Raw genomic sequence first — 25766 nt, 5'->3', positions numbered from 1 at the left:
CACAGAAGACATAGAGTACTGTATTAATGGAAATTTGTGGAAGTAGTCACTGAAGCTAGAGACCTAATGTTATTGCAAAAAAAGTGAATTAAAGTTTAGGTATTATATTTCTAAGGTGGTTAAGTTATCTCATCAGATATGAGCACTGTTAAAGAGAACACTAACTGGTAGGACTAAGTTATTTTTCTACTTTATAAGGTTTTAATTAGACCATATCTAGATAACTGTGCACAAATGTGGTTATCTGTGTTCGAAAGAGATTTCTCCCTCAATTGAAAAGATTCACCAGTGAGTAACCAAAATGATAACTGGCCTATGGCCCAGCCATTTGGGCATATGAGGACAGTTGGAGGAAATGTAGTACTCACAGTTTGAGGAATAGATGGAGGAGAGGAGATTTCATAGTAGCTTGTATGTTTCTATCATATCTATTCTTATATATTTCTGTCATAGTAACTTGTATGTTTACATAATAGACACAGGTGAGATTTATGCAGCATATGAAAATGGAAGCAGAACTCAATGTCATCCATGGACATGCTTATTGTTAAAATCATGCTAAGTCCAGGTTCCTCTTGTAATTATTATTATTATATGACACCCCCAGGGAGTCAATAGACTCATCGAGGGAGGGCACCTACTCTACAGCTCTCTGTCTCCACCACTAATTCACCAACTACAATGAACCACAACTACACCAATGCTATCTACTGCCCACTACGATCACAGACTACTTTCACAGATGATCCATGCCCACGGCAGGATTCGAACCCGCAGCCTTTTGACTGGAGAGTGGATATGCTGACCACTCGGTCAACCATGCTGGCTAGTTGGTAAGTGTATGGAATGGACCACCATTAGGTAATGTGTCTTCATTAAATGCGTTTAAGGAAAGATATAAGTATTTAAATACTTATATCTTATATAATTTAAATGGGCCCTTCCTTCATGACATGCCTTTATAATGTTTCAAGATATAATATAGTACTACAAGATGGGAAGAATTGCATTAGCCAAAATGGTTGTATATCTCTTGGCTTTCTTCCTTCATGGTACCACAACCAAAGATCTAAGTCTATACCAGGAGAAATAGCTGCAGATAATTTACACTTCCATTACCAAATTTCATATTTGGAATGATAATGCATTCATATATCGGGACTTTTCTCCAGGTATCTACTGTGCTTACATTTACACATATATATATAAGTTGTCTTGTTAATCATGTTTGATATTTGGCTTTGTGCAGCTGCCCAGTTGCAGAAACTGATACTGTTCTATTCTATACATAGTTATTCTACTAACCTGAACCTGTGTAGATGTTTGGTCTCTTGATATAAGATATGAATAGAAAATCTTAGCTGAGGTGGCATCTCCACATTTCTGTCAGGTGATAACATAGCTGTAATTAATTTTGAGTGACATATTTGTTTAACAATAATTGGAATTGATAGACCACTGATATGTAATCCTTTTAATACATAATTTTCAGTCTCAAAGTTTTTCTTCATGTGCAGTTGATCATATACAGACAAATGCAGTTAATTCTTAGGAGCACATTTATTAGCTTTAGAGCCTCTGTAGCTCAGTCGGTATAGAAAAGTCTGGTCAGAAAGACCTGGGTTCAATTCCTGTTATGACATGAGGAACCTTATCTGGTTTCTTTTGACTAAAGTTTGCCAGTCTCATATGGAGGTGGAAGGTTTTTCTCTTAGAAACTTGGGTTTTTCATCCTTCAGAACAGGCAAACTGGCCCTGACACAAATACTCCCCCCCCCCCCCTAATGTCAAGCTCTACAGCAAGTCGGTTGGGAGTGCGTGTAAAAAAAAAAAAGCGCATCGTGTAAAAGGCTGACCCCAAATAAATGAAAAAAGACACATGAAAAAGAAGAAGAAGAAAAATATTTGTTAGGTTTTTATAGCAGTATAAGCCACAGAATGATCCTATATTTATCTATGCATACTTACTTCAACATAGAATATAGTGAAGTTCAAATATAGAATGTAGTTTGTTTAGCATAGTCCCACATTTCTGGTTCATTTTGCATCCAGTTGACTATCTAGAAATAGGATATACCTTACTATCATGAGAAATGGACAAAGTCCTCAGTACTTTGCATTCATTCTATCTAACATAAAGTGTTCCTTCCAGTTAACTGGCTTACCCATTTTACACAATGCAACTTAAATTTGTGTGGAGCTGTATTATATTTGAATTTGTACAAATAATATACAAATATTTGTGTAATATAATATACAAATATTTGTGTATTATATTTGAATATCATCTCATTTCTAGTTTTATATAATGAGATGATATTCAAATATAATACATATACATGGTGGCCATATGTAAAGAGGAGGTGTTCAGAACCCTGTAGCAAAAAATGTATTGGACGAAATTCTACCAAACTTGGTGTAAGTACACTTTGGAATATGGAATTTTCATTTATGGAAAAAAACAAAAATGAAAAGTACAAAATTTTTCCACCAGCAGACAAATAACACTAGAATTGCATGGTACTTGCATAATCTCACTGTGTCTACTGAAGAGTTGGTGGATATAAGGAAGACTGAAATGGATTTGCATCATTTTGATAAGACTGAAGTGCAATGGATCTCCCCTTACCAGAACATGCATTGCTAGTCAAATTTTACTATCAACAATGCGGTCATGCTAATGCTGTGCTTTGAGAATTTTGACATTTGAAGGATAGGAGAAAAGGTCCAGTGATAATAAAAAATCTTAGAAAAATGATTTTACAATTTCAAAATAGTAGATCTTTATCAGCGAGGTCAGGAAGAGGACACAAATGGATTATTCCTAGACAAGTTGATGCATTTGCGACTACCATCATGGAACACGGAATGAATAATGCACAAGGGTCCAGCAGTGCTTGGACAATATCAAGGCAACTGGATATGCCCTACTCAACTGTGTAGAAAATCCTGCATCAAATGTGAGGTGGTGATGCTGAAACTCAACTGCAGTTTGCCATGATGTTCTTAAGTTCTAATGGAGGGATGATGCATGGTCGTGGAAGATCTTGTGGAGTGATGGAGCACATTTTTATCTGAACTGTAGTGTTAACTCCCACAATTCCTACATCATCATCATCATCATCATCGAATTCCTGCCATGTACCCTCAAGGGGTGTACAGGATATGATAGTACTACATGAAAAATTTACATCATTACTAATTTCCTATCTACAATTTTCATCCAAATCAGTCTGTTACTTGTCAAGTTATCAAATCACTATCAAACATTATCATTATCAAACATTATCAAATGTTATATTTCTATCATCTAAGGCACTTTTTACCATATCAATCCACCTATATCTTATTCTTCCTCTGGGTCTTTTTCCTGCCAACCTGGCAGAGAATACTTGTTTTGCTAATCTTTCCTCACCCATTCTGTTTAAGTGACCATATCACTGAGATTAGCTCTGCTAACACATTCCTGGATGCTGACAATGTCAAGTTCTTTCCTAATATCCTAGTTTTTATTATGATATTGCCATTAATGCCATCTGTTCGTGCTCCTAATCTTTCTCAAGACTCTCATATCTGCAGTCTCTAGTCTTTGGTCAAGTGTTTTATTTCTGACCCAGCTCTCAGATCCATAAGTTAAAACTGGTTTGAACACTATCTTGTATAGTGTTCAAACTGAGCTAATTTAGTGTTTCAACTAATTTCTCTCTTATTCCATATGAATTTATTCAATTGACTTCCTATCATAAAAGCTTTATTGATTCTGTTGTCTATTTCTATATTTAATTTACCATCTTCACTAAAAATCGTGCCTGAGTAGCTGAAATGTTTACTTGTTCCACAGCTTCTCCATTCACAATGCAGTTGACATTTTCAGTGATTCTGCTTATTTTCATTGTCTTTTCTTGTTATTGCTCACCTTCATACCATATCTATTACAACAGTTATTCAGTTTAGTCAGGGAATCTTGTAGACTTGTAGTGAATTTATTTAGAAGTATAACATCGTCTGCATAAAGCAAAGAGCTGACATTAACATCTCCAATTTCGATAACAGGTTTAATACCACTTTCCTTCATAATGTGATCCATATAGATAATGAATAACAGAGGGAATAATGTACATTGTTAATAATTGGTGGATTTTTATATAGAGGATATTCACAGATATTATCTTAATATTTAATCCTACCATAGAGATAATCTCTGTTTCTAACAATTATTTTTTTAATTCCGAGTGTACCTATATGTTATCATATGCACAAGGGTTCACTCCAATTGGTGCAATGATCTTAACTCTTTCTTTCAGAATCCAAATAATCACTGACTCAAGACCAAAATACAAAATAAACACATTTAATAAAACAAAAACAATATATATACACTTCAAATAACTTTACATAATTAACTACAAATTTAATTGGATCCAAGGCCTTTTTAAAATAAACTTACACTTAAGACTAAACACCTTGTTTTCAAAATGACAAAATGTTCATAGCCAGTTTCTCTCTCTGTCAAGGCCCTTTTCCAAAGATATATGACTCTATTCTTCATTTTCACAGGATCCTTTTTCATCACTCATATAGTACACATTAATTTTTCCTGACTTAATTCTGTCTCTTTTCCAGTAGAAATAATAGTCAGATCCGGCATCCTTAATACAGATGAAACTTCCTAATCAAAGTTTTCTCGAACATTCCTTTAGAACGTAAATAGCAAATTCTTCTTTTATTCACTAAATGCTTATTGACAGTCTTAACTCTTCCAATTAAAAAAAACTTACAGTTCTACGATTCCCTTTTCGGAATCTACTATAAATCTTTCAATTAGCATTTCATCCAATATTCCATTTAAAATGCATATAGCAATATTTTCTTTTATTTATCCACATACTTATTCCACATTAAAACTTAATAGTTACACAATTCCTTTTTTCGAAATATACTATTAATTTTCCTCCGACTGTCACATAAAAAAAAAACTCAAGTTCCTCTGAATCTAAATATCTGCCGGCCTGTGTTCTAAATTCCTTCCGAACACTGTCTTGTTTACAGCCGTTACTCAGATACCGAACATGTCAGCTGTCAATCACACATCAAACTTCTCGGCGAGCATGTGCACTCCTTGAAAATGACAAGCAAGAAACTAGGTGTAATGGCTGGCACGTTGTCTCCGTTAGCAACAAGAGAATGTCTTCATAAAACACAACTTTTGATAATTTTAAATTACAATAAAATTCTTGTAAGTAATACAAATATCAAATCCAGTAAGTACATAAATTTTTAACTTCTTTACATATTATTTTTGACAAAACAATTTCAATAACGGGCACATCGCAAGTGCCGACAATGCGTGTTATGAAACTAAAACTAATAAACATTTTAACATAACAATTCATAAAAATATTTAGAATTTTAATTATGATTATTTTTACAACATCCTTGTCTCACAACAGATTTTTTTCTCTCATTTCTTTCTACATTTTTCTCTCATCCAGAGATTTTTATTAAATACAAAGTTAAATATTATGTTTGTAATTGCGGTTGTAATTTTTAAATGCTATTAAATTAATTATGGTGATATAATAAAGTAAAACTAATCTCACAAGTAGCTCAGACGTGAATATATTTCACGTGCAAAACACTGTTTTGCTTTCTTGGGAAAAGGATTAAAACTAAGTATATAATTTCATGGTATCTCTTCAATGTATTATAAACCCAAGGTAAAAAACTTTCTACATTTTTCTCTCATCCAGAGATTTTTATTAATAAGATCGAGCACCTTTAGGCTATTTGTATATGGGATATATATGATTTCTGCATTACTTTGAGGTTTGCGGGAAAAGGTGGGTCGATGAATCGACTGTGAGATGCGGTGATTAATACCCTTGGAGGGTAATGAATGGCAATGCTGTAGCCAATGAAGCTCGACTATTGCTGTTACCTCTCCTGCCATGATCAGAGCTTTAATAGCTCAATAACACCTTATCCCTACACTGTCCTATACAGATAATGGGGAAGATGAAAAGCATTTCTTGCTTCGCCCCTTTAAGCCAGTCCTTATAAGGACTATAAGGACCGTGGTATTTCTCCCGGGTCTGACTCCCACTGACGAGACATCAATAAAGGTCGAAATTGGTCTGAGTAGTGGCTCTTCCCATTATGCATAGCATTATACGCTTCCAAAAGGGAGGTAGATGCTTTGCATTATGTGATACATACTAAGGCATGTGATATGAAGTCATTAGCCTCTGTATATAAGTAGCTCAGACCTGAATATATTTCACATGCAAAACATTGTTTTGCTTCCTTGGGAAAAGGATTAAAACCAAGTATATAATTTCTTGGTGTCTTTAATGTAATTTCATAAAGTGACATACCTTAATAGAAACTTCATGTTTTAATTAAAAATATGGTTTTGCAATACCATATTTTAATGTAAAATCTCTTTAGTGTAATTGGTTTATCAGCTTTTCATATTTTATTATAGCTTTAATTTGTATGTTTTCAGAGCATCTTTTTAAAGGTATTCACTATGCTGTCAACTTTCCTGCTCTCCTTCAAGAAATTATAGAAGAGGCTAGACATTTAGAACGACTTGGTTTTAAAATTCCAGAGCTGGCATTAAATGTAGCATTACAGGTTAGATGTCAGTTTAATTTTTAACACCTGTACATTCAGTGCTTGAGAAGCTATTTTAATTTTTTATTTGTCTGCTCTACTAAAGATCACCTTTTATTCTTTGTACTGATAGATTCACATTTAATGTTCAGTGAAATTTTGTCCTTCTTAGATTAATGTACTCTATAGAAGATAGTAATTTATTCACTTTCTGTAATTAAATGGAATTTGAGTTTAAGGAAAAGGTTATTAGACCATAATATTGCTGGATTTTTCAAAGACTGTCACCAGGATACTATATGTAAATTGCAATAAGTGGAGATGGATATAGCTGGTATTGGATTCTGAATATATAGAGATTTAAGTAATTATTATTTGGTTCAGAATCCAACATGATCTTCCATCACAAAGGCTAGACTTGTAAATATATTTAATGTGAGTTACTTATTTATAATTTAATATTCATATAACTACCTTTAATTTTGTCTAATATTTAATTATTTAATCAAAGATATATGTATTAATAATGAAAAGACTGTATTAAATATTATTAAGCTATTTTATTTATTACTATGTTAATGTTATAAGAATTTGTATTTGATAATTTAACTGTGCATTAATTGAAATGTAAATATTCTCTATTCCTATTTGTAGAAGTTTAATGTTATGCATTAGCTCAATTTTATTATGTTTTGTTTTGTTGTCATGAAGATGTATGTAAGTGAACGAGCACAAGTTTGGAACAGCACATGAAGAGAATGTTGAAAATTATTGAAAAGAGTTTTAGTCAAAGAAATCACGAGAACAATTTAGGTGGGAAGAACGCATATATAAAGGAGGAACGCTGAAAATAAAGATAGAGAGGAAACAGAGAGAGGATTGGCATTGGGTTGGGATCGGAGCTTTGGGCATTCGGGAATCAGAGTGTAATAATAGCGAGTCGGCGAGTTACTCAAGCAGCTAATTTAAGTCTACTAGTCAAGAAGCAGTTAGCTAATAAGTTTTAGAATAACAATTATACCTACAGAAAACAACTGAGAGACTATTAAATAGACTAGTGATACTTGAGTTGAGATTTAATTTCAGCGCCGACCTTTCAAGGACATATGGAACCTTGAAGCAAAGCACGAAGTTACTAAAGAATAATAGAGGCTGTAAAGTTGAAGTTTATCGTTAGCTGTGTTTAGAATTATAGGGCCTAAAGAATTATTTGAATGCAGGAGGAATGAACAACTGTGCATATAAAATCTCAAGTTAAAGAATTATTGTGTATTGCCTTAATTAATGAGTGATCAGTAGTAGTTCAAGCAAGAATGCTTGTTTATGTGTATTGTGACCGATGATTAATTCAGTTATTGCTTAGAAGATTTATTTTAATGAGTGCCGTATACTGCTTAAAGTGTTTACAGTTATAAAAAAATGTTTGTGTGTAAGTTTTTGAAGAAAGAAGATTATCGGTAAGATTATTCCAACCCTTAATATTTCTATACAGAGAAGTGTGTGAGTTTCATCCTAGAATTTCCTTATACTAACAGTAACTATTATGGAAAATTAGCTGAAGTGTAAAATTAAAAGTGTTTGTTTGTGAAGAGGTGTTACTGCAATTTTTGTCGTATTTGGAACTAAGGAACTGTAAGAAGACTGTATTATAGAGATGACAGATTTACCATGGTCTGAGTTTGTATGATTGAATTTATCAGAGAAGTTAAAATGTTTGTGATATCTTATTTGAATAACTGATTTGAATTTAAGTGTAAAATTTGTGATTCTAAAATTAAATGTTTGTTTTTGTTAATCAAAAAATGTATTTTGCCTGAATCTCTTTTACTGCACCATTCATAAAATATTCGAACCAAAGCGGGTAAATTAAGTAAGTTAAATATTCTCGGCCAGTATATATAATAACAACATATAAAGGAAGGGTAGTTGAGAGTTGGTTTATTTTCAATTCTTGAACTAATTCAGATATAAAGTGGCGCAGTCTTTAAATATAAATTTTCTTTATATTTGAATTAGAAATCAACTTACAACTTATCAATTAGTTAAGAACATCATAATAGTAATCATGTCGAATCCAAAGTATAGATTGAGAAGAAGTAGGATCCAACACTGGTGATATGGACAATAGAGTGGCTGATAGACAAAAAACAGAAAGTAGTGTTAAATTCTGAATGAAAGGAATTATAATATAATAGTGTTTCATTCAGGATTTAACATAGTCTCCCATTCCCTGAGCCAAATTTCTCATCAGATAAATAGCAAATTATTTACTTACTGATGTATATTCCATAATTATAAAATAATTATATGTTCTAATAGCTATTAGTTATTTATCCTGTACTAATTCTTTGTAGAGTATATATATCCTATGTAAACTGTGCACGGAAACTCGAAACTTAATCCATTTGTGCAAACCATTGCCAAAGACATAGCTAGTATAACAGAAATTAAGTGCTGTATGAAATTACGAAGTTATCCGCTAGCGCACATTTTGGTGCTAGTTACTATGCCGAGCTAATGAACTTCCATGAAGCGAATTTTGGCACGAAGAAGGAAGGAGGAGACATGCGCTGTTAAATAATGAGAAGAGAGAGGCGCGAAGATTAGAACCGGGGTTGAAAAGACAAGGGAGCTCTCTGTTTCTCTCTTACTCTTTTGCAGGCTCTTATTTATATCCTGATTCTTATTCCCTCATCTTATAAATGTGAAAGACGAGAGGTATGATAGGGATTGCCAAGGAAACCTGAAGGATATTCATTTTTGAGCAAAGCAGGCATATATTCCCGAGCCAACAAGATCATTACAGTGAATCTGGATCCTATTGAACTAAAGTACCTAAGAGAGAAAGCTATTGAGAAGCAAGGAAGTGTTTTCCAGAACACTTGATAATAGGCAAAGTATATCACCCGTCCCGGTAAGGAAATCCTTTCTATGTCTTTGTGATTGTAATTACAATAAAGAAGAAGTGTATTGCCTTAATGACACTTCAAGTTTGAACGTGTGATATCTTGAAGCTTGTTCCAAGAGAACGTGATATAAGTTAGAAACTAACTTACCAAGAATTACTGTAATAGATTGATAGGACTTTAGAATTTCTTGGTGTGTATTTAGCGATATGTGTTTTGTATAACCTGGCTAAGCAGAGTCGACAATTGAAATATATTGAATAGATAACCTTTGTCTAAAAGTTGTGCTTAGAAGCTTATAACTCTAAGAAGGGCAGAAATCTATATGTTAAGAATTTAACATATAGATTTCTGCTAATTCTATTAATAAGAACTTCTTTATTTCATGATCATTTTAGTTATGTTTAGATCTTCTTAGATTAATGTAAATTCATGTAATAGTGTATTAAATGTTTTTATTTAATTTGAATCTTGTGCTTGCCTGAGTTCATTTCATTGCACCGCTCATTTAACAGTTTGGATCTAAGCGGGAACTCTATTTAATGTGAAAGTAAGAAAAGATTAGAGAACCATGACTGCTATATAACTTAAAGGTAATTTGTCTAAGGAAGGTTCTGTCTCATTTAGATTACTGTAGCATTGTACTTGCTGATGATTGATTCCTTAACATTGTTCTTACAACCATGGACACAGAGTGGCGCAGTTAAATATAAATTTTTTTGTGTTCAAAAATGGAATCAATCAACAGAAAGAACTCTGGAATTACCGACCTCTTTGATAACCTCCCCTATTGTTTTTACTCTTATACAGTATTACCCTTATAGAGATTAGGCCTAGACTGTCTCGTGACTGAATACTGTATTCAGGCAAAAATGGAATACACAACAAAGAAGAAAGACGTCACAACAGTAGTACATAGTAAAGCAATATGTAAGTGAATGCAAGTGATGTGCCAGATAATTCCATGCTACAACCACTGTTGTTTAAGTTGTAAGTCAAAGCTGTTAGGGATGATCTGAAGGAAAATATCCACTGTGGGTTGCTGCTGATGATGCTAAGTCAGTGAGGCAATAATAAATGAATTTGATGTAGAAATCCTTCAGTCCAAATTATAAATTTTGGACTGAAGATATTGTAATCTGTATATTTTTTTTAATGTTTTTTGAGTGCATTGCATGACATTGATGATCTTGACAGATCTTAGAACATATATTGGCAGCTCAGGGAAAAAAATGCTTGCACAATCAATTATGTCAAAAAATACACTTGTAAATAGTGATAAGGAAGTTATTATTCCTCATTATGGCCTTGATATTATTGCATCTGGGCTTCTCTGCTCAGGAAACTGGTTAGGATTCAGAAGGTGATAAAGATTCAGAATAAGGATAGATTTAGAGGTATGTTGGATGAAAAATTGGATTAACAGATAGAAGAGGCATGATTATGGAAACATATAAGTTACCAAACCTCAACAAACCCCACTCAACATCAACAGATCAAGATTGGCATCATCAACATAAGAAGCATCAATTGAAAAGAAATGGAACAGAAGAATTGGATAAATACCAGATAAACATAATAGGTGTTACTGAAAAAAGAAGACATAAAAAGCGAAGATCTTTCTAAGCAACAAATACAAGATATTGTATTCAGGCAATAATAATCAGGGAAAAGGAGAAGTTATAATATTCAACACTAAATATGAGGATAATCTTCTTGAATGGCAGGCAATATCAAGTAGAGTGATATGGACTAATATCAAAATGGGGAACTGGACAATGAGACTTATTTGTACTTATGGTCCCACATAAGTTGGAAGTTTTTCTACTTGGTTATAATATAAATTAAAGATGCTAAGAAAGTATTTTTTGGTTTAATCCTTTATCAAAGTGTAAGCAAACAAAGCTTGCAACTGAAGTAATTCCAGGACCGGGCAACTCGTATATAGAGGCTAATTACTTCACATCACTTTCCTTAGTATTCCATAATGCATTATGGTAAGGGTCACTACCTAGATCTGTTTCAACCTTTATTGAGGTCTCATCACTGGAAGCCAGACACAGAAGTGATACCAAAGTTGAAGTAATGCAGAAGTCACATTTCCATATATGAGTAGCCAAAAGGTGTCACAGCTTATTACTAAAATACTCTGGATTAGAGACAGAAGTTTTTTCACTTTATACTATAAATTAAAGATGCCAAGAAATTATATTCTTGGTTTAAACCTTTATCCAAGTTTAAGCAAATAAAGTTTGAACCTGAAATAATTTCAGGACTGGACAACAGAAGGTTCTACTGAGGAAGAAGTGGAGGAATTTTTTGAGGCATTAGAGAAGGCAGCTGACACAATGAAAAAGAAAAGTTGCTCCTTGTCAAGTATGGCTGTATATATTTGACAAAGATTTGGGAGACAGTCATCTTAAGATGACTGTCTCCCAAATCTTTGTCAAATATATACAGCCATACTTGTTGAGGTTTGGAGTATGCTTCAGGCCTCCTGTCGATTCCAAGAACAATCTCTCTGACTTATAAGAACTTCTGTACAGTACTTTTGTTTTTTTCCAATTGATTCTTTGTGCAGGGGTTTCCAAGGCATGATCTGCTAGACCCAACTTGCCATAGTGATAGTGCCGGATGTATTTTCTGTGTTCACTGAGGCAGATGTCCACAGTTCTTCCTGTCTGTCCATAGTAGGCTCGATCACATGAACAGGGCACTTCATAGACTACTAGATCGATAAATAAGAGATTCTGTCCTTATGTGAGCAGATGAGAGCTGCCAATTTGGCTAACGGTTATACATTGCATTGCTGATGTCTCTTAAGCACTCTAGATATCTTTTCAGATGTGCCTTGAATGTATGTCTGGTCTGGGGTCTTTCAGAGGCAAAGCAGTGGCACGTAGCTTTGCCCCAGAGGCAAAGCTACGTGCCACTGGACGGGGCCCCAGGTTGCAGATTGGGGAATGGCTACCAGAGATGGTGGCTAGCTGCGAATAGCCAATAAGCAGTCCCGGACAAGAGGTGCAATACTAACAGGACATGGTGGGTTAGTGGACAACTCCAGTAACTCTATAAAATGCCACAGAAGTCCAATGAAGGTACTGCATCATGAGCTTAGGCCACCCTAAGCCTAAACATAACCTATATGCTTCTTCTTACATCTCTCCCTAGCTCTTCAAGGAAGACTGAGGGTTTGTCAGATAGGTATCGATGTGCTGACAGTAAAAAGAAAATACGATTGAAATCTGATGCCTCAAAGAACAAGAGAAAAGACTCATGCCGGCTCGGATGTCGCCCGGTTAAACAAAGTCCACGTCCCCAATCGAGCAATCAGGGTTGAATCAAAAAATCAGCTACTGAAAACAAAGACAAATAAAAATACAACTCAAGCCTGTAAAGGTTGGAATATAAATAGGTGCATGGAATGTCCATACACTATGGGCAACTGGAAAATTGCAGTTGCTTCAAGAAGAAATGAAGAAATACAGATGCGACATTTTGGGTATTTCAGAAATGAGATGGACACTGTCAGGAGAAACAAATGGTGGAAAAGTTCTCTGGTCAGGAAATGAAAGTACGCATGAAGCAGGCATAGGTTTTCTGCTAAGCAACAAGGCCTATCAGGCAATGATAGGATACAAACCAGTTAGTAAAAGGATAATAGTTGCAAGATTCAGTGTCCAACCATTTAATATCACAACCATTCAAGCATATGTGCTCGCTGCAGAGAGTGCAGATGAAGACACTGAGATATTTTACAGAGATCTGCAACTAGAAATTGATGAGGTACTGAAGCAGGATATACTCATCATTGGAGGAGCTGGAATGCAAAGATTGGCAGAAATAACACAGGATGGGAAAAGGTTATGGGAAAATTTGGATATGGAAAAAGAAATAAACGTGGAGAGATGCTTCTGGAATTTGCCACTGATAACAACTTGATAATTTGCAATACCAAATTCCAACAAAAAGATTGTCATAAATGGACATGGCGCCCCTTTGATGGCAGGCATAGGAATATGATCGACCTGATATTAATAGATCAGAAATGGAGAACATCAGTTCAACAGTGCAGATCATTCTAGGGAGCTGATATTGATTCAGACCATGGCTTAGTGATTGCGAATATAAGACCAAAGCTGAAACAGAAATATAAAGGAAAGTTCCAAAAGGCTACAGACATCTCAAGACTAAATGAAGACAGGCTAAGAACACATATCAAAACATACGGGAAACTAAGCTTAAGACCACAAGTGAAAAACAAAATATAAACACAAGAGCAGAACGACTGACTATAATAGTAAAAAAAGCAGTAGAGGAAGTAATTCCTGAAAAAGAGAAGATCAATAAGAAATAGATAACTCAGGAAATCCTGAAATTGGTACAAGAGAAAAGAGAACTGAAACTTAAAAGAGAGAATTCAGAGGCAGCAGACCAGTTATACTGTCAAAAATGCAATGAAGTATGGAAAGCAGCAAGATCTCATACAGCCAAATGGCTGGAGGACCAATGCAAAGACATTGAACAGTACTATGGAGAACACAAAACTAGAGAGGTCTATTAACTTATAAGAAATGTCAATAGGAAGTGGCAAACAAGATCAGTAGCAGTCAAAGATGAAGATGGTAGAGTATTGATGGACAAGACTGAAATCATACACAACGGACAACATATTGCAGTAAACTATATAAAAATCAACTAAATAATACTGCAACAGAAGTAATCAAAGAACTAAAAGAAATCTCTCCACCAGCAGAGATCTTTGAAAATGCCATCTTGGAAGAGGAGGTGAATAAGGCTCTAAAACATCCCAAGAACAATAAGAGTCATGGAAACGACAATTTCCATGAATATTTTGTTTTTCACTTGTGGTCTTAAGCTTAGTTTCCTAATAGGTGAGATGCTAAAATATGGGGGAGAATTGGTTGTAAAAGAAATGCATAAACTATGAAATATGGAGATCAGGGTATGCCCCCAAAGAGTGGAAAAAATTGGCCTTGGTTGTTCTTCATAAGAAAGGCAGTGCTTTAGAATGCACCAATTACAGAACTATTGCACTAATGAGTTATCTTAGCAAAGTGCTGATGAAAGTACTTACAGAATGCCTGAAGGGTCATATGGAGGTACATCTTCTGATGAGCAAGCTGGATTTTGAAAAGATCGAAGTACAGTGCAACAAATACTCGCACTAAGACTAATAGCAGAGAAAGCTTGAAGTAAGAACAAAAAGATATACTGTTGTTTTGTGGACTTCCAAAAAAGCATTTGATAATATTGACCAAAATATAACATGGGCTGTCTTGGAATCCTATAGTGTGGACAATAAATTGATCCACCTGTTGAAAGATATAAACAGCCAAGCACAAGCAACAGTCACGATAGTAGGTATGACTGGAAATTGGTTTGCTACTAGTTAAGGCACAAGACAAGGGGATGCAATATCACCAACCATCTTCATCATGCATCTGGGAAAAGACATTAGATAAGATCAAAGAAGAAGGTGGAGTCATTTCAATAAATGAAATGAGAATAAACTACCTCTGTTTACAGATGACATTGTTTTGATTGAAGAAGATGCAGCAAGGCTGGAAAGGACCCTGCAAACACTATACACAGATGGAAAAAGATATGGACTAAATGTCAATTTCGAAAAAACTAAAACAATGAATGATATTCAGACAGCAGGAGTTACTGAACAAAGTTACCATTGAAGGATTTCAACTGGAAAATGTGGAACACTTCACATTTCTTGGATGCCACATGATGCATGATTTGGACCCCAAAAAAGAGGTAAAAATTAGAATAGCCAGAGCAACAGCTATCTTAAAAGCCATGGACAAAATATGGAAGAGCCGAACTATAAAGATGCACACTAACTGCATTGTGGAAACCTGTATCTTCAGCAGCATGCTCTATGGATGTGAGGCTTGGGTGTTCCTGAGCGAATCTGAAAGGAGGACATTGACATTCGAGAGGAAGTGCTATAGAAAGATATTGAAGATAAGCTGGATCCAGAAAGTGAACAATGAGGAAATCTGTAGACGAATACAACCAAAAAGAAAACATGATACAGAAAATAATCAAAAGGAAACTATATCTATTTGGCCATATATGTAGAATGAACGATGAGAGAAAATTAAAAACTTTGCTGTTTGGAATGATTGAAGAAAAGAACAAAAGAGACCAAACAGAGAATGGGGTGATGACATTGTCAAATGGTGCGTAAACTCTATACACAAACTGAGTCATCTTGTGCAAAATAGAATGCAGTGGAAGAATCTTATTGATTGTTGTTGTTGAGTGTTGATTGATTGATTTTATTTATTCGTATGGAGTTTCCTCCCTTATTCTCCTCCGTCCCTACTGGGGCTAGTTGAGCCCTCTAATGGTGTTAAGTATTTATGGCTGTAGATCCGTGTCTGTTCACGGGGCCAGTTTGCCTGCTTGCAGGATGAAAAACGCCAGACAAACTGGTGGAAAAAACCCTACTGCCTGTGCCCAAGACCGGTTAACTTGCTATGGCTGAGGAAGATCCTTAAATTCCTCACGTCTTCGACGAGAATCGAACCTGGGACACTCCTTCCCCAGTCATATGGTTGCGAAGTGCACAGCCACTAGGCTAACCACACGGATGTTGATTAATTGAATGTATGGGATGGTGATAGTTTTACTGTAGTCTTCTGTGGTAGACAATTGGAGGGATCTCTGGGGAGTATTTAGTATTTTGTCTATCTTATATGGATTATAGCCATTGGCTAAGAGGGTGTGACGTAGTTGAGTGAGTTGAGCAGTGAGAGCATTGTCGATGGAACAAATTACTCTAGGATATTATCGTACTGTTGAAATGGGTGATGGCGTGATTGTGCAAATATCTCCTTGTATGTATGGATTTTCTATAAACTGAAAATGATAAGGAACTATCTGGAAGACCTGTGATTAGTGTATACAGGAATAGCAGACAGTCATTAGCTTCCACTTCCATTTTTGGAAGTTGGTTATTTGAATGCACTAGGAATGTATCCAATGTGTCTGGGCCATGTGGCCAAATAGCACATCATCAGCATAGTGCAGCCAAATGAACGATGAGATTTTCTGCACTGGTTTGAGTGTTGATAGCTAGTTTTTCCAAGTGTTCTATGTAGAAGTTGGCTGGGGGGGAAGGGAAAAGCCTATTGCTGTCCTATCTAATTGTTTATATATTTTCCCTTTCTATGTAAAATAAAATGCATGTACTGTGAATTTTACATAGAAAGGAAAAATGTAGCATCATATATCAGGTTGGAAGTGTGACTTTAGTAAATCAAGGGCTTCCATTAATGGTACATTTGTGAATAGTGAGGTGATATCAAAACTTTTAAGGGTATGATTGTATTGGTATGATGATCAAAACATTTTAAGGTATGATTTTCTAAATACTTTTTAGGTGGGAAGAATTTTTAACAAAGGAGGGAGAATTGTTTGTGACAGTGGCTAGTAGCTTAGTTAAATGTCTAGCAAGGTTGTATGCAGGACTGTTTATGCTATCCACAATAGGGCATAAGGGTGTACCTTGTTTGTGAATTTTTGGTGCTCCATATATCCTGGGTGTTTTAATGTGGAAGGGCTTGAGTTTGTTAACTGTTTCTTTAGGCCAGTGACTTTTTTCAATAATTTGAACACCTTATTCTTTTATGAGTTGGTGAATCTCGATCTATAGTTTTGTATGTTGACTGATCTTGTAGAAGTGTATGCATTTCGTTTTCATATTTTGTTGAATTTATCACGACAGTTACATTCCCTTTGTCTGCTTTGGTTATAACAGTATGGTTATTATTGTGTAGCTGTTTTAGAACATTGATTTCCCCTATGTGGGATATTATTTTTGGGACTTCAGTCTTTGTGTTGTACATCACAATTGTTCAAACTAGTCCCATTGTTATACCGGATTGTTGTCATTTCATGTACTGTAACACACTGTTTTTGTGCTCTGAAGATACTAGATATACTTCTAGTGAAGTATTAGCAATAAGTTAATAAACAGTTATTTTCTTATCAGTCTGTGTTCTCATCTATACTATTAAAATTAATCAACATGTACAGTGAACAAATAAGGCTTTCTACACATTTGAGGATTCTTTACGGAGACGATATTGTACGCAAGACAGACAATATGGTAAGTGGAATAATAAATTTAGTTTAATCTTTGCAACGAGTTGCCCTGGTGTGTACCACCTTAACCCAGTCCTGAAGATACTTTCAGGCGCAAACTTTGTTTGCTCACACTTGGATAAAGGATTAAACTAAATTTATTATACTCTAACCAAGTGGAAAATAAACTTTCAACATGGTAAGTGGAAGTTGAAATTGGCATGTCAACTGAACAGGTTAGCCTTCTTAAAAGAGGTGCCTCTTGTCAGGCCATAATATCTGCTTGAGTCTGCATTGCTTTCCCCAATTTTGCACCATCTGCAAACAGCTGCATATCACTAGTTAAAGCCATCCCAATATCAATAACATACAAATTGGACAACAACGGTCCTAAAACTGACCACCAGTGACCTTCCTCTTGCAGGATGCTGCACCACTATATGCAACTTTGTGATACTTGTCTGAGAGCCAATCACTGATCCAACTCAGAAGTCATATCCAATCCCATCTGTTTTAATTAATTTATTAGTTGGGAAAGAATGCTATTGAGTCTACCAAAATCATTTGCTCAACTTATGGAGGTGTATTAAAGGTTAACAAATGTAAACAATGGTTTAGGAGATTTGCAGAAAAAAATTTTGTTCTCTCTGATTGTCCTCGATCTGGAAGACCTCTTACTCTAGATGACGATGCTCTTAAGACTCTCGTTGAATCAGATCCAAAACAAACCATACAAGAATTAGCAGAGAAACTTAATTCATCATGGTCAACTGTCCAAGAGCACTTACATAAGAGTGGCAAGGTTCTCAAACAGGGTGTATGGGTACCATATGAACTGTCAGAAAACAATAAAGCACAGAGATGGGCGATTTGCAATTCATTGTTGACCAGACAACAAAATGACCCCTTTTTGGAATGAGTCATAACTGGTGATGAAAAATGGGCGCTGTATAAGAATAATAAACACAAAAAACAGTGGCTTTCTCCAAATCAAACTCCAATTCCAATACCTAAAGATGGACTTCATCTACAAAAGGTTCTGTTGTGCGTTTGGTGGGATATTCATGGAATTATTCATTACGAACTCATGGAACAAGGTAAGACTATCACAGCAGCCATCTACTGTGAACAATTAGAGCGACTACATCAAGCATTGTTAATCAAACGTCCTGCGCTTGTCAATCGAAAAGGGGTAATTTTGCAGCAAGATAATGCAAAACTACATTCTGCAAGAATGACTCAAGAAAAAATTAGGCAGTTAGGATGGGAACTTCTACCACATCCTCCATATTCGCCAGATATTGCTCCTAGTCCCTATCACTTATTCAGGTCCTTAGAACACAACATAAGAAATAAAACCTTCCATTCGCAAGATGATGTCCAAAGGAGTTTGATATCGTTTTTTACTTCCAACGAAAAAACGTTTTTCAAAAAAGGAATTCTAAACTTAGTAGATCGTTGGAATAAGGTTATAATTAATGATGGTGATTATAGAATTGAATAATGTTAATTTGTTCTTTAATAAAATTTATATTAAAAATGTATTATAGTTCAAAAAATTGATGACTTTCCAGTCCCCCTTATATTTGGTGGTACCTTTCTTCAATTTTCTTGAATTGAAATTTTTTGCTATGGATACTATGTTATTGAATATCAGTGTTACTTTTTTTTTCTCCTTAAAAAACATGAATAATAATATATTTATTCTTTTTTTTTTTTTTTAACTGTTTGTGGTCCATTTCAAGGAATATCGAAAAATTTTATACATTGTAAACCTTATGTTTTTTATTTTTTCTAAAAGTTATTATTCTAAGACACTATTAAGACACTTATATTTCCATTTTAGTTTACTTTTTTTTCTTATAGGAATATGCATATTTCAGTTACAGAAACAGTTTAAGCAATATGCTGAAAAAATATAATGCAGCTTTGACGTTGCTAAATGATGCTGAGGTAAGTAGGTTAGCTTACATGTTTGCATGAAACATTATTTTGTTTCTGGTTAATTTTCTTTATAATCTCAAACTGAAAAGTTTATTACTTATAGTTCTGTTGCATTGTTTACCTGTAACATTACTTTAATATCAATATTAAGTTCTTGTTCAATGATGTGAATTCTTCATTCTTTTACTTATAGAATATCTTTTTGTGTTTATGATGAGTAAAAAGCACTTTTATTTTAATTGTTAATGAAAATTGTTATTATTTTCATCACCACTTTCTCCATTGAGTCAGCAGATTCATCATGGGAGGTTCATTCAACTGATAACATATTCATCACATTGAACCTTAAAATCTGTAATGCTCTCTACATTCACAACATGTTCTGGTAATGCAGTCTATTCACTCACAATTCTCCATGTAAAAAATCTACTCTTCACACCCTTCTTCACACTTTTACCTTCTTCTGCTCTTACCTTCTACTCTTTTTATAATCCCTTCTATATTAAACCCATATGATCCCCATTTGACTTAAACACCTCTATTATATCACCTCTTTTCCTTCTATCAACTAAAATCTGTAATTAATATTCCTTTAACCTTTCTCTCTCTCTTTCTCTCTCCATAACCAACATTCCAGAGTCCTGATATTATGTTAGTCACTCATTTTTGGAACTTCTGCAATGTTTTCACATCACAGTGAAAACTAGGTGAATAAAACCGAGCACAGTAGTTCAAGTTTAAGCTCACCAGCACTTTATACAGTGGTACAACCAACTTCATATATCAACATGTCAGTGTGCTTTTTATCATAGCAGCAATATGATGTCCTTGCAAAATTTGCAGTATATCCTGTAAACTTCAATGAAGCATTCAATTGAAACATCTCAATGTTATTATGTTTCAAATTACTGGCAACTTTCACTCCTTCAGATCTTGAATCTTGCCCACTTCCTGCAGCACAGTTCCATCAATATATTTCTGTGCTCCAAATTCAACATATTGGACTTATTAATGATAAAATTATAACCCCCATTCATTTGTTCAAGTTAAAAGTCTGTTCAAATTTTCATGAAGAGAATTAACATCAGCAGTGCTCCTTGTAATTTGACATCAGAAACAAAAACTGAAGCTCCCTAATCAATCCACATGAAATATCATTAACAAATAAGTTAAACAGCAGGGACTCCAAATTAGAACCTTGGGACATGCCAATGATTACTCCACTTTTTAGAGACACTGCCCAATTGTACACAACTTGCTGGTATCATTCAGAGAGCCAATCTCCGATCCATCTAACCAATATACTATCCATTCAATCTTTTGCAAATTGGATGCTAACTTCTCATGAGGTAATCTGTCAAATGCTTTTGCAATTTCAAAGACTTGACTAAGGTTGTCAAGTCTTTGAAATTTGTAGTCTTTGTAGGGTGCACGTAGAATGACAGAAGATAGAGATAGATGGAGGAGACTAATACATTGGTCACAAGTCTTCAACCACGGGGAAGACTGATTATGAAGAGGAGGACAGTAGAATGGATAATCATAAGATTTCCATCTCATTGAATACTCAGTATAGTGTCAAAACTATATTGATTATAGTCTGGAGGGTGTATAATTTCAAATTTTTGTTTGCCAATGTATTCTTGGTCATCTTGGAGGCATTCATGTAATAATTAATTATCCCAGCATATGTAATTTTTTTTATGATTATTCTTCTTATTAGCAGACCTTCCAGAAGTTAATAGACTTGTTATGGGTGGTTTCAGTGTACCTATCATATGTCACATTCCTTACAGTTTTTCATATTCTTCACATTGACAGTTGATTCAGCCGAAGCACTCTTCTCATCTACTCTTCCTACAAAAAATCTGTTCACACTCTTTCTTTCTCACTTCACTCTGATACATCCTTTATAGATGGTCTCTCATTCTTTCTGTCCACTTTATAAATAATCTTTTTGTATATCTGGAGTTCTGATATTATTTAGTTACTTGTGTCTTCTCCAGAGTTTTCTCATCTTTGCAGGAACCAGCTGACCAAATTTATGCATAATAGTTCAGGTATGGTTGGATAAAGGTCCTAAACAGTAGTACTATTTTCTCTTTATCTCTGCTTGTTTGTGCTTCTCTTACTGACAGAAACATGTGTATAAGAAAACAAGCCAAAAGAGTTAGTTTTTTTTTCTTCAGTGTATGGTTATTGAGAGAAACTAACTCCTTTGATGATTACAACATCACAGCAGTTGACAGTGGTGTAGAAGTCATTAGCAAGTAAAATTAAAAAAAAAAAAGTCTTACTGTTCATTATAGGCATGTGGTATGCTTATAATTAGGCAGTTATTTGTTGGAATATTGTGCAAATTTGGTTATCTGACATTTGAAGTGAAGAAGAGATATGGGCGAAGTTCGAGGAAGAGTAACTTCTCTGGGTGTAGAGCAATTGAGGGAATGCCATAGTTTGTGGTATGGCAGGAGAAGGTTTTACTGCATTGATATAGACAGTACAGATTACTCATAAAGCAGAAGGGAAGAATGAAAGACTATCTCTGGAAGTTAAGAAGGTTGTGAGAAAGGGAACTAGGAGCATTTCTGCTGAAAGTTGTTTGAGCAAGTTGCCTCCAATCTTGGCTTGTAATTCTTTGGTATAATGAAAATAATATATATATATATATATAAAACTTTCTGTCTGTTTGAATTTCTAATTTTATTGTTCATGTTATAAAATATTATTTCAGTTTTGTAGAGTTTATAATATGTTCAGTAATGATACTTTTAATTTATTAGATTTCTGTGCTTCATACTCAAGTTCAGCAGCTCCATAGAGTTATTTCACCAGGAATGAAGCGATTAAACTGGATATCGCTAGGTATTCTTGGATATTTGGATAAGTGTCAAAAGGTAAAATTCAGTATGTGGATGACACTAAGAATTAAAATTTTATTTTCACATATTTTAAACACTGGTGCTCTTCAGAAATGTGATATGGTTATTGAATAAGCAATATTGTTATGAGATTGAGCATTATTTAGAGTAAATGTTTTTACAGGTTATCTCCCACTGGGTAGGATACTCTGAGATCTCCAGAGAGTGAAGGACTCATCGAGGAAGGCTATACATCACCCAAACCAGCTATCATATCCTCTCTTAAACTCATTTACACTAGATGCACTCACTAACTGTAAAGGCAAACTATTTCACTCACTCACTGGTCTGTGAAAGAAAAATCTAGCTCTTACCAATTTTTTAACTACGAACTAACTTATCTTCCATGGATGCCCCATATTATCTCCCCACCTCCATACAATGAAAAAATTTCATCAGATGATATCCTGTAACACCAGTTGAGAGGTTTATAGACTTCTATCATATCACCTCTCTTTCTCCTGTTAACCAGCGTCTTCAGTCCACATACTCACAATCTCTTCTCATACTCTGAATTCCATAATATTGATATAATCTTTGTAACTTTTCTTTGAACCTTTTTCATGGATTCTTTATCCCCTTGGAACTTAGGAAAACCAAATCTAAATACAGTAGTCCAGTTATGGTCTTATCAAGACCTTGTAAAGAGGCAAAATCAATTCTTTCCTTACATGCGAAGGTTTGCTTCAGCATTGAAATTATCCTCTGAATTGTGTTTGCAGTTTTTGCTAGACCTTTGAACTTTAAATTCCTATCCACCATTATGCCCAGATCTCTATCCTCATCAGTTTCTTCTAGCATAACCCCACTAATATTATATGTCATTGGAAATTTCATCGTGCCAAAGTGCATAACTTTACACTTACTGAAATTAAACAGATAGCCATTTTCATCTGCCCAAATTCCCTGCCTATTCAAATCATTTTGTAAGTGCTGGACATCAGTAGAATCCCTGATTGCCCTGCATATTTTGACATCATCAGCAAACAATTGCACATCTCCTGTTAGACCCTTCCTAATGTCATTAATATATAGTTTGAACAACAATGGTCAAAGGATTGTTAACCCTGAGATATACCATTGGTCACGTTAAATCTAGCAGATTCACACCCACACTATACCACTTTTTGATATGTCTGTCAACCATCTACTTATCCAATTCAAGTGTTTATATTCGAAACCCATATTCTCCAGTTTATGCAACAGCCTTTCATGTGGTATCCTATCAAATGCGTTAATAAAATCCAAAGCATCACAGTGTACCCATTCTCTTTATCCAACACAGTCATAACATTGTTATAGCATGTGAGCAAATTACTAAAATATTTGCTAAACCAATGCTCACATTTCTCTGTGATCTATGAGTTCTTACCAATTTATCTAAAATCTTCACTGCCACACCAGAAATACTCACAGGTTGGTAGTTTGACACATTGGTTTTTGCACCAATCTTGTACAGCAGAACTATCATACATTCTTTCTATTCCTGTGGTATCTTTTCTTAGCTGAGGTTTAAGTTATATAAACATATCAAATGCTGAGCCATTTCCTCTGAACATGTCTTTAGCATACATGCTGATATGCCATGTGTCCCTCTTGCCATGTCCAATGCAGTAGTAGTAACATATACCATGTTACATACACCCACCTGGTTGATATATCTTAACAAAGTGAGCACTCATTAATTGAACAATTAATTCAAGTCTTCTCTTGAGAGAAGACTTGAAAGAATTACCGAAAGTAGCAAAAGAAAAGAGTGAGAGAGTTAAGATAGCGAGTCTGTTGCTGCGGTATATTATTATTATTATTATTATTATTATTGTTCCGGGCAACTCCAAGGAGTCGACAGACTCATCGAGGGAGGCCCTAACATCATGTCAAGAACAACTATTCGACATTGACACAGTATCTATCATACCTTGCCTTGAACTCATTCACGGTTGTAGCACCCACAACGGACTCTGGAAGCTTATTCCACTCATTCACCACTCTCCAAGTAAAAAATCTATTAAACAGATAGCCATTTTCATCTGCCCAAATTCCCTGCCTATTCAAATCATTTTGTAAGTGCTGGACATCCTTGTCAACCACGCTCTTGCCCAGCTTCCATGCATGGCCCCTAGTCCTCCCACCACCAGTCATATTTTCAAAAATATCTTCTGGATCAATCTTATAGAAACCCTTCAGTAATTTGAATGTCTCAATCATATCACCCCTTTTCTGCCTATCGACCAATTTCTGCAACCCACAAATCTTCAACCTATTCTCCTAAGGTTCATTCCACAGACCTGCTATCATCTTGGATCCTCATGATGGGGAGTAAGTGGAGAGGATCCTCTGGATCCTCTCCACTTCCTCCCCATCACGAAGAAACCCTGGTGCCCATAACTGAGCACAGTAGTCCAGATGGGGTCTTATCAAGGCTCGATACAGAGGAACAACAACTTGTTTGTCTCTGCATGTTAAAGTATTTTTCAGAAGCCAAGTGATTTGATGAGCTGATTTAGTCACTTTTGCAATGTGCCCCCTAAACTTCAATTCCCTATCCACTAACACTCCCAAATCCCTGGCATATGACAGAGTAGAGTGGAGGGCCATAATAGCGAATGACTCTATGCGTAGGTTATGCAGGAGGAGTGGTGTGGATGAATGAATTTGGTGTTTGGAGACAGGAAAAATTGTTGTTGAATGAAGTGAAAGTGGATATGCAGAATCAGGAAAAGTAGATACCCATGTTCGAACATAACCATGTTCGAAGGCATTTATATCTTTATCATGTTTGTATACCATAGCTGAACTTTTATACACATTTTTCCCATTCCTCCCTTGATGATCTAGTTTCCCTGACTCTCTGCATCAAGAAGTAATTTCTCCAGGCTTCTGATGCCAAATGAATTCAAGTGCAGGCCACCATTCTTATATAAATCTTTTCTGCCATCAAACACACCCACCCCACACGTATAAAAACTCACATCCATATCTCCTACATAGCCTGTGTGTGAAATCATTTGCTATCATCGCCCTCCTTTTTAACTCAGTACTATCATATCTAGGTTGTAATCCTACAATTTTTAATCTCTCACATTTCTTTCTCGCTTCTTCCAACAGACCTTTCATATCTTCTCTCATACTATGTTTGTCACCACTTAAATTATTAGTACCTACCAGCACTACCATTTCTTTTACATTTCTTTTTCGGTTTTCAATTACATTTGTCATATTTTTAATTTTCGCTCCCGGGAAACTAGAAGTG

General features: G+C 35.0%; 1 protein-coding gene across 1 annotated transcript in view; it reads left to right on the top strand.

Moving 5' to 3' along the window:
- The window catches only part of Dhc98D (Dynein heavy chain at 89D), a 1285966-nt gene that overhangs the window by 138618 nt on the left and 1121582 nt on the right, over positions 1-25766 (top strand). Inside the window, exons 8-10 of the mRNA XM_090406627.1 lie at positions 6506-6636; positions 19515-19601; positions 22376-22489. Coding sequence (XP_090262753.1) covers positions 6506-6636; positions 19515-19601; positions 22376-22489 — 332 coding nt within the window. The remainder of the gene's footprint in view (positions 1-6505; positions 6637-19514; positions 19602-22375; positions 22490-25766) is intronic.

This window comes from Typopeltis vanoorti, chromosome 16, assembly GCF_054136105.1.
Source record: "Typopeltis vanoorti isolate ZY-2024b chromosome 16, IOZ_Tvanoo_1.0, whole genome shotgun sequence".
Lineage (NCBI taxonomy): Eukaryota > Metazoa > Arthropoda > Arachnida > Uropygi > Thelyphonidae > Typopeltis > Typopeltis vanoorti.
Note: the sequence above shows the minus strand (reverse complement) of the source record. Positions and strands in the feature narration are given on the sequence as shown.